General features: G+C 50.6%; 1 protein-coding gene across 5 annotated transcripts in view; it reads left to right on the top strand.

The window, feature by feature from the left end:
- KIF21B (kinesin family member 21B) overlaps positions 1-15,976 on the top strand; it is a 91,784-nt gene that overhangs the window by 32,391 nt on the left and 43,417 nt on the right. For all 5 annotated transcript variants that reach the window (XR_012635991.1, XR_012635990.1, XR_012635989.1 and 2 more), the window contains exons 2-4: positions 9,522-9,744; positions 10,125-10,307; positions 14,792-14,941. Coding sequence is in view for 2 of the 5 variants with exons in the window: in XM_074936253.1 (XP_074792354.1) it covers positions 9,522-9,744; positions 10,125-10,307; positions 14,792-14,941 (556 nt within the window). In the remaining 3 variants the exon portion in view is untranslated. The remainder of the gene's footprint in view (positions 1-9,521; positions 9,745-10,124; positions 10,308-14,791; positions 14,942-15,976) is intronic.

Genomic DNA, 15,976 nt, shown 5'->3' with positions numbered 1-15,976 from the left:
GGGTTTGGGATCAGGTTGGGAGTGAAGTCCATGCCCCGCTTTGCTGTTTGGGCTACATGGATTCTGACGGGACGCCTCCAACGTCTGCAGTGTCCCGCCACTCCTCAGCACAGCTTAATAACCGAGAGGGAGCCGCAGGGAGGCCTCCTGCCACGCTGACCTCCAGGGGCCAAATGCACCCCGGTGCAACTTCGCTGCTTTCGTTACGAACACTTTCCCGGCCTGGGCTCTCAGTGTGCTTTGCGATCACGGCTGGATCCAATTTCCTGGCTCTGTGTGAGGCTAGTCAGTGTTATTAGCCCCACTGAGCAGGTGGGGAAACTGAGGCATAGCGAGGTTGAGGCAAGGTCACATGATGGGTCAGTGGCAGATCTGGGATTACAACCCTGAGTTTCGATTTGTAAGGGTCTAGTCTTGTCCTGGGCTTTATTTTAATCTTCTGTGAACATAGACCTGCCGTGCCTTATCCTACCCACCTCAGGCATGACAGTAACTGACTAGAGCAGCACCATCTGTCTGGCCTCATTAGTGCTGTAATACTGTAACCATTAGACACATGATCAGGCAAGTTCGTTAGTTATACAGGGTAATCGTGTGGCTATTTCTGTCTCTAATTTGGGAGCTTTCGGGAATGCAGCCGAGACAAGGCATGGAGCGAGCATCATGGGGGCTCTGCAAGGTGGACAAATCTGTGCTCTACTAACCCTCCTGGAGGTTTCTTCCGTCTCTAATGCTGGTAGGTCCGGTCCCGTCCATCTGTCTGCTCCCCGGCCAGCAACCAGGTTTAGGAACTGGCATAGCCCAATTTCTAATAGGGGGCAGCTGCTTCAGGGAAAGGTACAAGAACCCCCCCCCCCCCGCCCCCGTGGAAAATTAAGGAATAACCTGCCCACAGAAAGTTTCTTCCTGACCCTCATTGCTTAGAAGTTGGCTCATGCCCTGAAGCATGAGGATGTACAACTTTTTAAAAATAACCTTCTCAAGTTCTCATTATCTTTGTAAAATATCCAGCCCTCTTTTGAGTCCAACTAAGCTCTTGGCAACTGGGCTATGTGATAGCCTGTGGAACTCATTGCTAACTCTGTGCTGGGTAATAAAGGATTATTCTCTTCGTTATATCCTTCATGACTTTTGTTCTGCATTTCCTGATGTTCAGTCTTGATTTCCTTTGCTCAGTTCTGTCCCAGTGCTCCTAGCTCTCCTGCCCCATCCTTCCATGTTGCACTGAACACATCCCCTGCCTCTTCATTTTGCACCACCCTTCAGGTCCCCTTGGTTTAAAAGATCTCAGGCATGGGGTGCTGTGCTCTGGGCATTTGCCTGGTGAAGGTGTACAGGACCTGCCACTTGGCTCCTGTGTCTGGGTGCCATTTGACAAGCCCTGATGTCTTTTTTTTTTTTTTCTTAAAATCTGGGGAAGAGGCGGAGCAGGGGGTGGGGCTTCAGGGAAGAGGCAGAGCAGGGGGCGGGGCCTCAAGGGTCCAGTTACCAGCCATGAGAAAGGTGGCAACTCTACTGTCACTATAGGGCCTCTATCCTGACTTGTACCTCTAGGCACTTCCAGAACTTCAGTGTTAGAGGACATCAGGCATTGGCCTGAGGCAGGACTCTGAGTGGTTGGGTGTCTGGTGGGATCAGGTTTGAAGGCTCAGCCAGGAATACCTTGCCTAGCTCAGACCCTCTGGCTCTGCTTATTGGTCTAAGCATGGGCCCTGCGACACTGTGGGTTCTGTTTGCCTCCCTTAGCACAGAAGCAGAGCAGCAAACGGCAGGCAGGGTGCCGGCTCTCCCAGCTGTACGGGGTGGCATAGGGAAGCAGGGCAGAGGAGGGGGGAGAGCAGGGTGCTATTGGGCATTAGGGTGAAAGCCAAAGCATTTAACAGTAGCTTCTTGTGACTCAGAGGGGAGAGATCTCAGGGAGGGTGCAGCTGTCCACGCACAGTTGCAGTGGGCCAGAGCATTCAGAAGGGCTCAGCAGCCCCAGCTGGGGCTAGCTATTTTTGCTGCTCCCAGTGTGACACTTGCAGCCAGGCTTTCATGCGAGCTGTGCATGTCGGGTGCTGGCTCCTTGCCTGAGCAGGTTGTGAGGGCTAGGACGATAACAGGGTTTAAAAGAGAACTGGAGAAATTCATGGAGGTTAAGTCCAGGATCTGAGTTACTACAGAGAATTCTTTCCTGGGTGTCGGGCTGGTGAGTCTTTCCCACATGCTCAGGGTTTAGCTGATCACCATATTTGGGGTCGGGAAGGAATTTTGCTCCAGGGCAGATTGGCAGAGGCCCTGGGTTTTTTTTGCCTTCCTCTGCAGCATGGGGCACAGGTCACTTGCTGGAGGAGTCTCTGCACCTTGAAATCTTTAAACCACAATTTGAGGACTTCAGTAGCTCAGACATAGGTCAGGGGTTTGTTACAGGAGTGGGTGGATGAGATTCTGTGGCCTGCGTTGTGCAGGAGGTCAGACTAGACGATCATAATGGTCCCTTCTGACCTTTAAAGTCTATGATTCATTAATGGCTATTAGCCAGGATGGGTAAGGAATAGTGTCCCTAGCCTCTGTCTGTCAGAGGGTGGAGATGGATGGCAGGAGAGAGATCACTTGATCATTACCTGTTAGGTTGACTCCCTCTGGGGCACCTGGCATTGGCCACTGTCGGCAGACAGGATACTGGGCTGGATGGACCTTTGGTCTGACCCAGCCTGGCCGTTCTTATGTTGAAAAATATCCATTCTTTTTGCAAGAAATATTTGAAAACATTTTACTCCCCTCTTCCCCCCAAGAAACAATGAAAATTTTGACCAAAAAAGGTTTTTCTGGTCCAAAACAAAGCGCTGCGTTTTACACACACACACCCCATTTTTGTCAAAAAGCCATTTTTTTGGTTCAAGGGGACAGGGAAGGAAGTGTCTTTGGGGAGAAGAAACCTGAGCGGCCCCAGTGCTGAGCCCTTCTGAAACTCTGAACCTTGCTGTTGTCGCTGAGCTCTCTCTGGAAATTTGGGCCCAAAGGGCCCAGTTGAGCCTTGGGCTGTTTTGATTCTGTTTGTACGCTTTAAACCAAGTGCAAGCTTGGGAACCCTGGAGAAAAGCCGCCACTTAGTGAGACTTTTGTGCTGGCATAATCTGACCTCCCTTTCCATCCTTCAGTGATACACAAACTATTCACAGAGGATTCTTTCCCAGGTGTCTGGCTGGTGGGTCTTGCCCACATGCTCAGGGTCTACCTGCTCACCAGATTTGGGGTCTAGAGGGAATTTTCCCCAGGTCAGATTGGCAGAGACCCTGGGGGGCTTTCGCCTTCCTCTGGAACGTGGGGCATGGGGCACGTGCAGGTTTAAACTAGTGTGAATAGTGGATTCTCTACCTTGAAGTATTTAAACCATGATTTGAGGACTTCAGTAACTTAGCCAGAGGTTACGGGTCTGTTACAGGAGTGGGTGGGGGTGAGGTTTTGCAGCCTGTGATGTGCGGGAGGCCAGATGAGATGATCACGAGGGCCCCTTCTGGCCTTAAAGTCTGAATCTTTAACACCTAGCTCTTACACAGTGTCTTTCATCCAGAGATTTCAAAGAGCTTTACACAGGTATTTGATATCATTATCCCTGCTTTACAGATAGGGAAACTGAGGCACAGTGGCCATACAGGATTTGCTTCGCCCATGGCTAAAGTACGTTAAACAGTAGCTGAGGATAATATTGGACACTATTTGATAAGCCCCACTTTAGTGAGAGGGGGCTGGTGGTGGTATTAAGCATGTGGTCCATTCTCCTGGCTTCCATGGCTTTAAAGGAATTAATATAAATATTTATAAAACAGCCGGTGAGGGGAGTTGTTTTGTCATGAAGTCTCCAAAAAGTTTTTTTCAGGGTATTTGGTGTCATGTTGTCTCTTCTCCCTGATTCTTCCCAGGCAAGCCAGCTTCAGAGCTGCCAGGCCAATCCCCTGAGAACAGGAGACTTTAAAATCTCAACAAATGCAGCTGTTTTACCAAGCAAAGCTGCAGGTCATTTTGTTAGCAGTACATTTCTATTAGTTGATTCCTGTGTGACAGCAGGATTTTAGATGGGGGTGCGTGTGAAATTCCGACTAATTGATCTGATTTGGGTTTTTGGGTTGTGCAGATGCTAGGGTGGTGCTCATGGCCTGTGAGCTACAGAGGTCAGATTGGCTCATGGTCTCTTCTGGCCTTCCGCCCTGGGATTTAGGCGGTAAGCAAGAACTTGAGAGCGAGTACTGAAAAGACCCCTAGCAGAGCTCTTACCTTCCTGGCTCAGATTGCGTTGGTTTTCATCTCTGGCTTCCCCAGTCTCAGTCATGTGGGGTTTGTACTGTCCCTTTGCCTTGTCGGTTTTGATTAGCAATATTTGGGGTTTATTTTTAATGACTGATTTGGGGCAAAAATGTTTAAGCCTCGAATTGGTAGGACGGGAAACTGTGTCAAGGGAGCTTTTAATGGTGTGGATTGAGCATGTGCACTGCAGTAGTCTATCTGACAGAGGAACAATGAGTCTAGCGGCTGGGAGCTGACGGATGAATTCAGACCGGAAATAAAGTACAGGTTTGTGTTTTATTTGAACAGTGAGGGCAAGTAGACCCCAGAACCATTTACACAGGGCTGCGGTGGATGCTCCATCCCTTGAAGCTTTGAAATCAAGAATGTGCATCTCTAATACATCTGCTTTAGCTCAACCACGTGTCATGGGATTGATTCCGAAGTTACTGGGGAAAGACGGTGTTATGCCGGAGACGAGAGGGCATGATCAGAATGGCCCCTCCTGGCCTTAAAATCTAGGTATTGATAAACAACATTTTAAATGAGCGAGTGTGCATTCTTCTATATCCCTAAATTGGGCGTGCAGTTTGGGGCTGTGCGCAGATGTGGGGGCCTACCTACATTATGCCTTGCAGATTGAGGATCTGCTGTCTAAACCAGGTGTTACGTTTCCTAGTAGTTTGTATATGCCCAGGCCATCCAAACCTGTATTCCAGTTAGGACTCTGATGCACCGACTGCCATAAATTAGCAGCTGGGACCCCTACGTATTTAATGGGGTGAGGGGTTGCAAGCAGTAAAGGAGTGGGAGAGAAGTCTGGAAGGAGAAATAATCCACCCGAGGGCCCAACTTGCCCCTGGGAGCAGTCTTTTAGGACCATCCAGCATCTTCTGACTTGACTCACTTATTGTGCAAATGAAAATGGGAGCTGGTCAATACAAACTTTCAATAGCAGCCACGGATTTGGGGCGCCTCTGCTTCTGGGGGGGCCAGCATGAGACGGAATGGGCCTTGGTTTTTTTTTCCCCCCAGAAGGTTTGAACACAAGGAAATCCAGCTGAAGTCGGTGGGAGCCGTGGGACAGTCAGTACCTCTGGGAATTGGGCCCCAATTGTCTCAAAATGGGCTCCCCAGAAAGAGAAGCCTCCAGAATCAGAGGCCACTGCTGAAAACATGGGCCTTACTCTTTTTCTAGCAGAATGGGGGGAGGAGGAGGAGGGAGACTGGCATCTGACTAGGCCAGGGAGCCATTCATAAATAGGAAAGGTGCTTCTAAGACTTCCGTTAGCCTTTGGCAGGGCCGTGTTTCCTTGTGCTCATCGTCTGTCAGCAGCCACCTGTGGTCTCTCACAATTGATCATCAGCTCTTTGGGGCAGGGACCCTCTTCTTGTTCTGTGTTTGTACAGCGCCTGGCACCACGGGGTGGTGATCCGTAACTTGGGCTCCGATGAGCTACTGCAAGACCAATAATAATAAGGAACTATTTTTGTAATAGCGGAAGGATATTTCCCATAAACCTTCCCCTACAATTTACTGTCCCTCATATCTAATGCACACACATGCGCGCGAGCACGCGCATCCTCTTCAAAACACCAGAAAATGTACCAAACCTAGGCCAGGCCAGGCAGTGCCATGGGAGGGAAGGGCTACTCAGTGTTTAATTTGTGCCAGGACTTGCCTGAGCTGAGCCCCGGCACCTCTGATGCGACAAACTACGCACTGGGGCTACTGGTGTGAACTGCTCCGGAGGTTGAAAACACAAGGCCCAAGTCCTCACTAATGTGTCCCCCTTTGCAGCTTCCTGCTCTAGCAGGGAGAGCTGCTTGGGGGATATTTCCATCATGTTTTTTTCTGACAGAAAATCCCTTTTTTTTTGTTTTTGTTTTTTTACTAAAAGTGACATTTTTTCACATGTCTGGGTTTTGGTCAAAAAAGCAACATAATTTCTCTTAAGTGATCACTCTCCTTACAATGTGTATTTTTTCATGGTCTGTGTGTATATAAATCTCCTCACTGTATTTTCCACTTTATGCATCCGATGAAGTGAGCTGTAGCTCACGAAAGCTTATGCTCAAACAAATTGGTTAGTCTCTAAGGTGCCACAAGTCCTTCTTATAATTTCAAAGAAAATAGTTGACAAAAATGAACAATTTCCTTTTTGGACTGATTGATTTACTTGGGGGAGTGGGGCTGGGAATCTGCTTTCTCAATCAGCTTGCGTGATGCTTTTGTGGGAATGATCCTCTGGGATTCTCCAGAGGCTTGAGAATAATCTGCTCTTAAATGGTTTTCATAAGTGTAACTCCAGTTTGCTAGTGTCAGGCATCCCGGTGAGTCACCTCTCTCTAATTCTATAAGCAAAGTGTCTTTCAAAAAGAGCCGAAGTTCTCATAGAGTAAGTTCATCTCCAGCACTAAATATAGTCCCTTCAGAAAGGGCCCAATTCCCCCAGTTCCTTCTGGCTTGTGCAGTCACTTACAGCTGGGTAAATTGCTTATCTATGAGCATTAATTTGGTCTACTTGGTATTCCTGAAACCCGGTGGGATGATTTGCACAATTGGAACGTTAAAAGCAATGGTTCTAATCTATTTCGGAAGGACTGAATGGGCAAAAGGGGTGGGGGAGGGGCACTCTAGGTCCAAAATGGCATCACCTGTTTCCGAGTCACTGATAACTTGGAAGAAAATGATCTTGAATGCTCACAGATCAATGTGCTAACAGATAAAGCACAAGGTGGGGACTTAGTTGGTGTCTGCTACAGAGCCCCAAATCACACTAGGGAATTGGATGACCAGCTCCTTATGTACCGATCTATGACGTGTAGGGGGAAAGAACCCTGTGTGATGATGGGAGACTTCAATTGGAGTGACATCTGCTGGAGGTCTCCTGCTGCCAGTACTCAAACATCCTCTGAATTTCTAAATATTATTATAGATGCCAATTTCCTAACTCAAAAGGTGGTGCAGCCAACCCAGGGGAATTCTATATTGGACTTTGTTCTTACAGGTAAAGAGCAACTGCTCACAGAACTAAAATGTAATGGTAGCCTAGGAACAAGTATCATGACTTGATCACATTTATAATGTGCAATCAGAATAAAGTGCACACCAGTGATATAGATACTTGGTGCTTTAATAGGTCCAATTTCACAAAGCTGAAAACAAGTATGAGCCAAAGCTGCTGGGGGAGAGAATTTAAACAGAAAAATGTGAATGATAATTGGGAATTATTTAAGAACTCCTTACTAGATGTCCAAAAAGCCACAATTCAGGAAGAAGGCCGCACTGTTTAAAAAACCACCCAGGTTTAGAGGGGAAGTGAAGGAAGCTATACAAAATTTTAAGAATGGAAGAAAGGGTAACCAGATAGTAATGAATATAAATCAGAAGTTAAGAATTGTAGAAAATTGATCAGGGAAGCTAAGAAACACAGGGAGAAATTGATGGCCAGCAGAGTAAGGACAATAAGGAGTTTTAAAAAAATATATTTGGAACCAAAAGAATCTGGACAATAGTATTGGCCCTTTAGTTAGTAGCTGGAAATGGTAGAATTATTAATAATAATGCAGAAATGGTCAGATGTAGAAGTGGTATTTGCGGGCAAAAAACGAATGATTCAGTCTTATCATATGGTGATAACACTTTCCATTACCCTTGTATCTCTGGAAGATGTTAGAGAAGCTACTAAAGTTAAACATTTTTAAATTAGCCAGACCAGATAACTTGCATCCAAGAGTTTTAAAAGAGCTGACTGAGGCACTCACTGGACTGTTAATGTTGATTTTCAATAAGTCTTGAAGCACTGGGGAAGTTCCAGAAGACTGGAAGACAGCTAATGTGCCAATTTTTAATAAGGGAAAATGGGATGACCTGGTAATTATAGGTCTGTCAGTCTGACATCGATCCTGAGCAAGATAATGGAGCGGCTGATATGGGACTTGATTAATAAAGAATTAAAGGAGGAAAATATAAGTAATGCAAATCAACATGGGTTTATGGAAAATAGATCCTGTCCAACTAACCTGATATAGATATATTTTATACAATTACAGGTTTGGTTGATAAAGGTAATAACATTGATGTAATATACTTAAACTTCTGTAAGGTGTTTGACTTGATATCACACTATACTTTGATTAATTTTATATTTCGTTTTTTTAGTGTGCCACACATTAAATGGATTAAAAACTGGCTAACTGATAGGTCTCAAAATGTAACTGTAAACATGGAATAGTCCTTCAGCAGGTCTGTTTCCAGTGGGATCCTGCAGGGATTGGTTCTTGGCCCTTCACTAGCTAACATTTTTATCAATGACCAAGAAGAAAATGTAAAATCATCACTGATAAAGTTTTCAGATGACCCCAAAATTGGGGGATTGGTAAATAATGAAGAGGACAGGTCACTGATACCAAGTGATCCGGATCTCTTGATAAACTGGGGCCAAACAAACAATATGTGTTTTAATACAGCTAAATGTATACATCTAGGAACAAAAAATTTAGGCCATACTTATAGAAAGGAGGACTCTATCCTGGGAAGCAGTGACTCTGAAAAAGATTTGGGTGTTGTGGTGGATAATCAGCTGAACACAAGCTCCCAGTGTAATGCTGCGGCCAGAAGAGCTAATGCATAAACAGGGAACCTTGAATAGGAATAGAGAAATTATTTTACCTCTGTATTTGGCATGGATGTGACCACTACTGGAATACTGCATCCAGTTTGGGTGCCCACAATTGCAGAAGGATGTTGATAAATTGAAGAGGGTTCAGAGAAGAGCCACAAGAATGATTAAGGGATAGACTGTCAGGTTGGTGGCAGTGATCACTGGGCCCCACCAATCTCGCTTGCTATGGGCCAAGCAGCCATCACATGGGAATTGCTGTCAGTAAGTACTGACGGGGGGGGGGGGGGATTTGAACCAGCAATATTGAGGTGACAGTCAACACCACGGTCCCTACCCTTTGTGTGGTCTCTAATATCTCATTGCATTAGTCACAAGAGTCGGGAGGGGTCATCCTGGCCAAATTCCAGCTGCCTTTCTAAAGCCTGCATCCTGCAGTTTCACCTGGGTGTGGTATTCCTGTTCCAGACTGTTACTTTGTATGGTTAAGCAGCTGCTGCCATGTTGCAGCCCAGAGGTGGCTGCATTTCACTGTTGAGTAGGGTGATCCCCCTTGCTGCAGGGATGCAGGGTGCTCTGAGAGAGGTAAGATTGCTGTGTCCTCAGTTGCCTGTCTTCTCCCACTGGCAGGATCCGTCCCCAGCTGTCAAAGGAGAAGATTGAGGGATGCCATATCTGCACTTCGGTGACCCCCGGGGAGCCCCAGGTGATACTGGGAAAGGACAAGGCCTTCACCTACGACTTTGTCTTCGACCTGGACACGTGGCAGGAGCGGATCTACACCACCTGCGTCAGCAAACTCATAGAGGGCTGCTTCGAAGGCTACAATGCCACCGTGCTAGCGTATGGCCAGGTACCGGCTGTCCCCATCCTGGGCCTCGGTGGTAAACCTGGGCCATTGCACTGACGCCAGGCTCGGGTGTTAGCTGTTGTGGGCTATCTGGCTGGGCACTGAGTGCTGCGCCGGCGAAGCCATGCCGGAGGGTAGTGGGCTGGACCTGCAGGTCGGAGTTGAGGCTCATTGGTGGGGTGCAGGGGCAGAGGCCCAGGGCTGGAATGTTGGGGGGGGGCTGCGGGTTGGGATTTTGGGGCATCAGCAGAGCTGTTGGGGAACAGTCAGGGAGGGGTGGCTACAGGTTGGGTTTGGCGGCCCAGGGCTGGAGCTGCAGGGGGCTGCTCTTAGACTGATGCGCCGTGGGGCTGTCTAAACACACCCGTCCTGTGCCCTTTCAGACCGGAGCTGGGAAGACGTACACCATGGGCACTGGCTTTGACACAAACATCTCGGAGGAGGAGCATGGGATTATCCCGCGGGCCATCTCCCACCTCTTCAGCGGCATCGAGCAGCGCAAGCGGGCGGCGCAGGAGCGTGGCGCAGCCGTGCCGGAGTTCAAAGTCAGCGCCCAGTTCCTGGAGGTGCGTGTGAGCGAGCAGGGGACAAGCTGGGGCTGGGGAGCGCTCGGAGCTGCCATTCCCACACCCTGGAACAGGGCATGGGCAGGGGTGTCCGCCCCAGCGACCGCAAACCACAGCTGCTCACACACTGCAGCAGGGGGGCATGTGTGATGGGCCCTACATAAAACAGAGCTGACCGCTTATGTGCTGGCTTCTCGGGGAGGCCGTGGTGCTGGTTATCTGTGGTCCCTCTGTCTGGGAGCTGGAGGGTGGCTCGACTGCAGTCAGTGTACTCTGCACCCACTTGCCGACATCCGGATTTGGCCCAAAGTCCAGTAGCTGTACAAAGGATGCAGGTTTTCCCAGCCTTCCCCAATTCAGGGGCTAAGCAGGAAGTCTATGGCTCCTTCCACCCCATCTATTGCTTCTGGCTTTCTCACCAGCTGAATTGATCACCTTGAAAGTAACATACTGGCCCTTGCCACCCCTTTGCCCTGTTTCTTAGTCCCCAGAGCCTGAATCCAAATCTTTCCTGTTGCGCCTTTCATCTAGAACGATCCCATCGTGCCTTGCAGACTGCGTGTACTTTGTGACCACTTCAGCTCTTCCGCACATGCAGCTAGTTCTGGGGTGGAATGTGAAAAAGCCAAATGCAGCATCAATCAGCAGTTCAGGACTGGAATGGGTTTAGAATGCCTTCTCTGGGCGAATGCAGGAAGGCTGTATATAGCTAGCCCCGCTGTTCTGACAAAATTTCTATTTTGGTAATGTCCCAAAGGCATATGAAAAAGCCAGGAGATCTTTAAACGGTTGGCTTTGCATTTTACTTTTAGATTATGTTGACAGAGAAATGTATGCTGTGATATAATTGATCCAGACTCTGCCATTCTTGTGTATAGTGACTAGATTATTATAGTGTGTATAGCTGGGTGGGAGAGAGTTTTGTGAAATTACTGAAAACCACTGTGACATTATTTTGCCAAATCAGTTTTGCATAATTTCATGGAATCCTGAAACTTCAGCTTTTTTTAGAACGTGCAAAATCTCAAGTGATCTGAAAACTAGTCACACTCCAACATAGAAATGCCCCCTCTGTTGGAAAAGTGGAGAGGAGAAAGCATCTGCTGTGTATCTAGCCTAGAAAGGACTGAAAGACTGGGAGCAGGGAGGTCCTGAGTTCTAATCCCACTGCTGACACTCCGTGCCCTCAATGATCCTTGTATATCTATCCCTTCAGAGGCGTATTTTCTTGGGCTTCACAACGCCTTGATGAATGGATATAAATTGGCCACCAGGAAGTTTAGACTTGAAATTAGACGAAGGTTTCTAACCATCAGAGGAGTGAAGTTTTGGAATAGCCTTCCAAGGGAAGCAGTGGGGGCAAAAGATCTATTTGGCTTTAAGATTAAACTCGATAAGTTTATGGAGGAGATGGTATGATGGGATAACATGGTTTTGGTAATTAAATATTCATGGTAAATAGGCCCAATGGCCTGTGATGGGATATTAGATGGGGTGGGATCTGAGTTACTAAAGAAAATTCTTTCCTGGGTATCTGGCTGGTGAATCTTGCCCATATGCTCAGGGTCTAGCTGATCGCCATGTTTGGGGTCAGGAAAGAATTTTCCACCAGGGCAGATTGGCAGAGGCCCTGGAGATTTTTCGCCTTCCTCTGTAGCATGGGGCACGGGTTACTTGCTGGAGGATTCTCTGCTCCTTGAAGTCTTTAAACCACGATTTGAGGACTTGAGTAGCTCAGACATAGGTGAGAGGTTTTTCGCAGGAGTGGGTGGGTGAAATTCTGTGGCCTGCATTGTGCAGGAGGTCAGACTAGATGATCGTAATGGTCCCTTCTGACCTAAATATCTATGAATTAGATAAATACCAATGGTCCATTTTACAATGGAGGTACAGATAGTGACTTGCCAAAGATCAGGCGAGCCTGGGTCAGAACCAGAAGTGGATTGCACATCTCCAGATGATCAGGCCCAAACCACTAGAGCACAGAGTTCCCCTGGAAAGTCTGAGCTCCATTTTCTCCATCTGGGCAAAGATTTGAGACCCATATGGCTTCAGACCCCTGTACCTGGCTGGGTAAGTTACCCCCAAATTGCAGCTTAGGAAACCTTCCCTTCCATGACGCGCTCCTCATCTCTTCTGCCCCAGATCTGAAGAAGTGGGAAGCGTGACCGTGTTCCCAAAGATCTCTAGCCTTGGCAGGGCTTTGGCTCTTCCGTGAGCGCCCGTGACCTGGCATGGAAGCAGGACGCGGGAGCCCTTCCTGCTCATTGTCCCCTCCTTTGAAATCCCTTTGTCGGGGCGAGGCTATTCCGAGCGGTGGTTAACCCTGCTTCTTGTTCAGTACTCCAGCAGGACAGCACGGCTGAGAGTGCCCCTCTGCCCGCAGTGTTGTGTGACTGCCCAGCCCCGGCCATGAGCTATAGGATCAGACACAAGTGCTGCAGTGAACCCTGTGAGATCCCGTCTAGCCCTTGCTCCCTGCTGCGGCAGGGTTGCCTCCTATAACATCTTCTGCAGAGCCAGGCCAGCTTGTGAATGCCACAGGGTGCTGGGACTCCCACCGGGTACGTTGCCACAGTAGATCTCACTGTCAGGGAACCTCCTGCTATTCAGCCTACGTTTCCCTTTGCTCGATCCCTTTCCTCCCAGCGACATCCCCTTTGGAAACGCCCTGTTAGAGTTTACGGGCTGGGGTAACTCCACTGACTTCAATGAAGCTGTGTCTGATTGACGCCGGCTGAGGATCTGGCCCCACTGCACTGGCATGTGGAGAGTATGTGCAAACTTGGCCAACGCTGTGGACCTTTTACTTGGCCTGAACCATCCCCCCTAGGCTAAGAGGAGCTACATCTGAAAACCCTTCACCTTGGCCTTGCTCCGGCTCTGTAGGTTCAGCACCAGAAGCCGTCCTGTCCGACGGCAGGGCTGGCAGATGCTAGCTTCTTGGCTATAGAGAAGCTTTGACCAAGCCCGGAGGCTGCTGAGACTCCAGCACTGCCAGGGTTAATGACCCTGGCACTGCTGGAGCTGGGGGCTGCCTGCCGAGTTCTGAGTTTATTGTGTCCTGTCTGTTTTCCGGTCAGGATATTTTTGCCTGTTACATAGCTTCAGAGACTCAGATGTCTGGGCTTCTGAAGCATCCAGTCCCAGCGTGAGGCAGGAGTTTCCTCCAGACAAACCCCTTTGGTCTATTTCAGAGTCGCCCGTTCGTAGTCCCCTGGCGGGCTGTGGCCAGCCTGGCTCGGACCAGGTGATCCGCAGAATCACAGTGACGGCGAAGGCGCTAGTGTAGACAGAGCTCAGGCTTTACCGTCGCATCATCTAGAGCCAGCTGGTACCTAGCGCTTTGCCTCAGGAGAGCTCAAGGTGCTTTACAAAGGAAGATCAGTATCTTGATCCCCATTTTACAGATGGGCAAACTGAGGCACCGAGAGGGGACGTCACTCACCCAGCAAGTCAGTGGCAGAGCTGGGAACAGACCAGACCCAGGTCTCTGGAGGCCTAGCCCAGTTCTCTAGCCACTAGGCCACACTGCCTGCTCCTGTGCAGCTGCAGCCAGTCAGCAGGAGATGGCTTCGTTAGCTGCCTGCTTGGCCCGACGCATGTGGGGCCTGACGCATGCAGGGCCCGGCTCAGCTGGCCTATAGCGCCTACCCTCTCAGCGCTGAACACCCACGCTCCTCACAAACCCAGCAGGGCAGCGCAACCCTGTGGGAAATGGTTTGCCCCAGTGTCCCCTCTTCCCCTGGTGGGGTGTGCTGATGGCTACCCTCCACCCCAGAGGTGGCTGCATCTCAGGGCCATAGTGTGCACAGCTGGAATAAAAGGTGCCCTTGTTGGAGGGTGACCTTGTGGGTCCATTAAAGCTCCAGCATGCAAGGTGACAGGCGGCTGCTGTTACCGCTGTGTTCCTAGCCGTGTCCTGGGACCTCTGCCCTCTCCAGGCAGGTTCATTAGGGGGGAGGCTTTACTGGGCTGGAGCTAACTTCCTCCAGGGGCAGAGTGGAACAGATCAGCCTTCAGCTTCAGAGCCGCTCAGCGGTGCTTTCCCGCTAGCCCCTGAGCTGGGATTGTTGCAATGAACTGCATGCCGAGCCTAATGCCCACCAGATCTTCCCAAATCGATTTCAGTTCTTTCTCGAAGCAAGCTCCCGGCTGGAAGGTTGGCGTGTGACTGGCCAGGGGAGCCCCAGAGAGCAGGCGGCTCTACCAGCTGTTCCAGCAGGTGCCATTAGAGTATCTTAGTCCATGTGGCGGCCTGTGTGGGGCCAGCAGATCCAGTAGCCAGCTGGGACCCGCTGGCAAACGTCAACGGGAGTTTCGCGGTGGTCTGCGTGGACTCTCCAGGATACTCCCTCCTCCAGCGCAGCACGGCCCCTGTTCACCCCGCAGTGGCGGGAGATTAGTCGTGAAGCCAAGCGCTGGGCTCTGCAGCGGGCCCCGTGCCGCCCAGTAACCTGCTCCCGTGTCTCTCTCCCCCGCAGCTCTACAACGAGGAGATCCTGGACCTGTTCGACAGCGCCCGGGACCCCGACTCCCGCCACCGCAAGTCCAACATCAAAATACACGAGGACGCCAGTGGTAGCATCTACACCACGGGCGTCACCTCCCGCCTCATCAGCTCCCAGGACGAGGTGGGCGACGCCTGGGGCCTGGCTGCTGCCGTGGGTTGGCCGCTCTGGGTCGCCGGAGAGCGGGCATGGGTGGAATGGAGGGGCCGGGTGCTGTGCTGGGCAGAGCCCCCGTGACGACAAGGGGAGTCGGGCACTAGCCCGCCAGAGTCCCAGGGTGGAAGCTCTCCTGCAGGCTGTCCTAGCCAGCCCTGGGAGGCTCTGGCTGCTGCTGGCCTGGGACAGCCACGGTCAGGGTGTGGCGTTGACACATGGCCGGCTGATGTGCCCCTGGGTGGCATGAGGGCACCGCACCAGGATGCGAGCCCTTTGCATTTTCCTACGACCGTGCTTCCTGGTCCCAAACGTGGGGTGGGGTGGGATGGGCTGTGAATGGATTTTCCCTCCCCCAACCTGCTCTACTAGCCCCCCCCCCCGAAGGGGAATTGTCCCCTGCCGATCCCAGCCCTCTCTTGTTCCTCACACTCAGCAGCCCCCCTTCCAGCATGAGGGGACCCAGCTTGGACAGGGTTAACCCTCTCCTTGCCAGCCCCCAGAAAGGAGGCTTTTTAAATCCACTCCCCACCCCTTCTCCCCAGGCCCCCCTGCTCCTCCCCTCTGTGCCATGTGGTGCAGGGCCTAGGGAGAGCGGTCCCCTGGCATCCTCAGGGCAGGAGTCTGGGCTCCATGCCCAGCCCTCCCATGCCCCCCTGTGTTGTTGGCATGCGGTACCTGTCTCCCATGGGAGCAGCATCCTAGGGCGAAGGGGGGGTGGGAACGCAGCCCCCATCCTCTAGCGCTGGGGCGAGGGAATCGCTCATCCAGCAGGCAGTAAGAGCCATTAGTTAACCAGGCGTCGCTGCAGGAGGCTCTGGTCCCAGGGGAGAAGAGTCAGGCGCCAAAGGCAGGACTGTGAGCGCGTGACACCGGGAGGCGTCTCTCCTGCTGCCTCAAGCGGGTATCTCCTGGCACAAGTGCATGGAGGGGGTTGGTCCTGGAGAAGCCCCTGCCCTGTGCGGTGTCTGTGAGTGGGAACGTCTCTCAGCTGTCTGGGGACAG

Source organism: Natator depressus, chromosome 21, assembly GCF_965152275.1.
Source record: "Natator depressus isolate rNatDep1 chromosome 21, rNatDep2.hap1, whole genome shotgun sequence".
NCBI lineage: Eukaryota > Metazoa > Chordata > Testudines > Cheloniidae > Natator > Natator depressus.
This window is presented reverse-complemented; position numbering and strand designations above follow the sequence as displayed.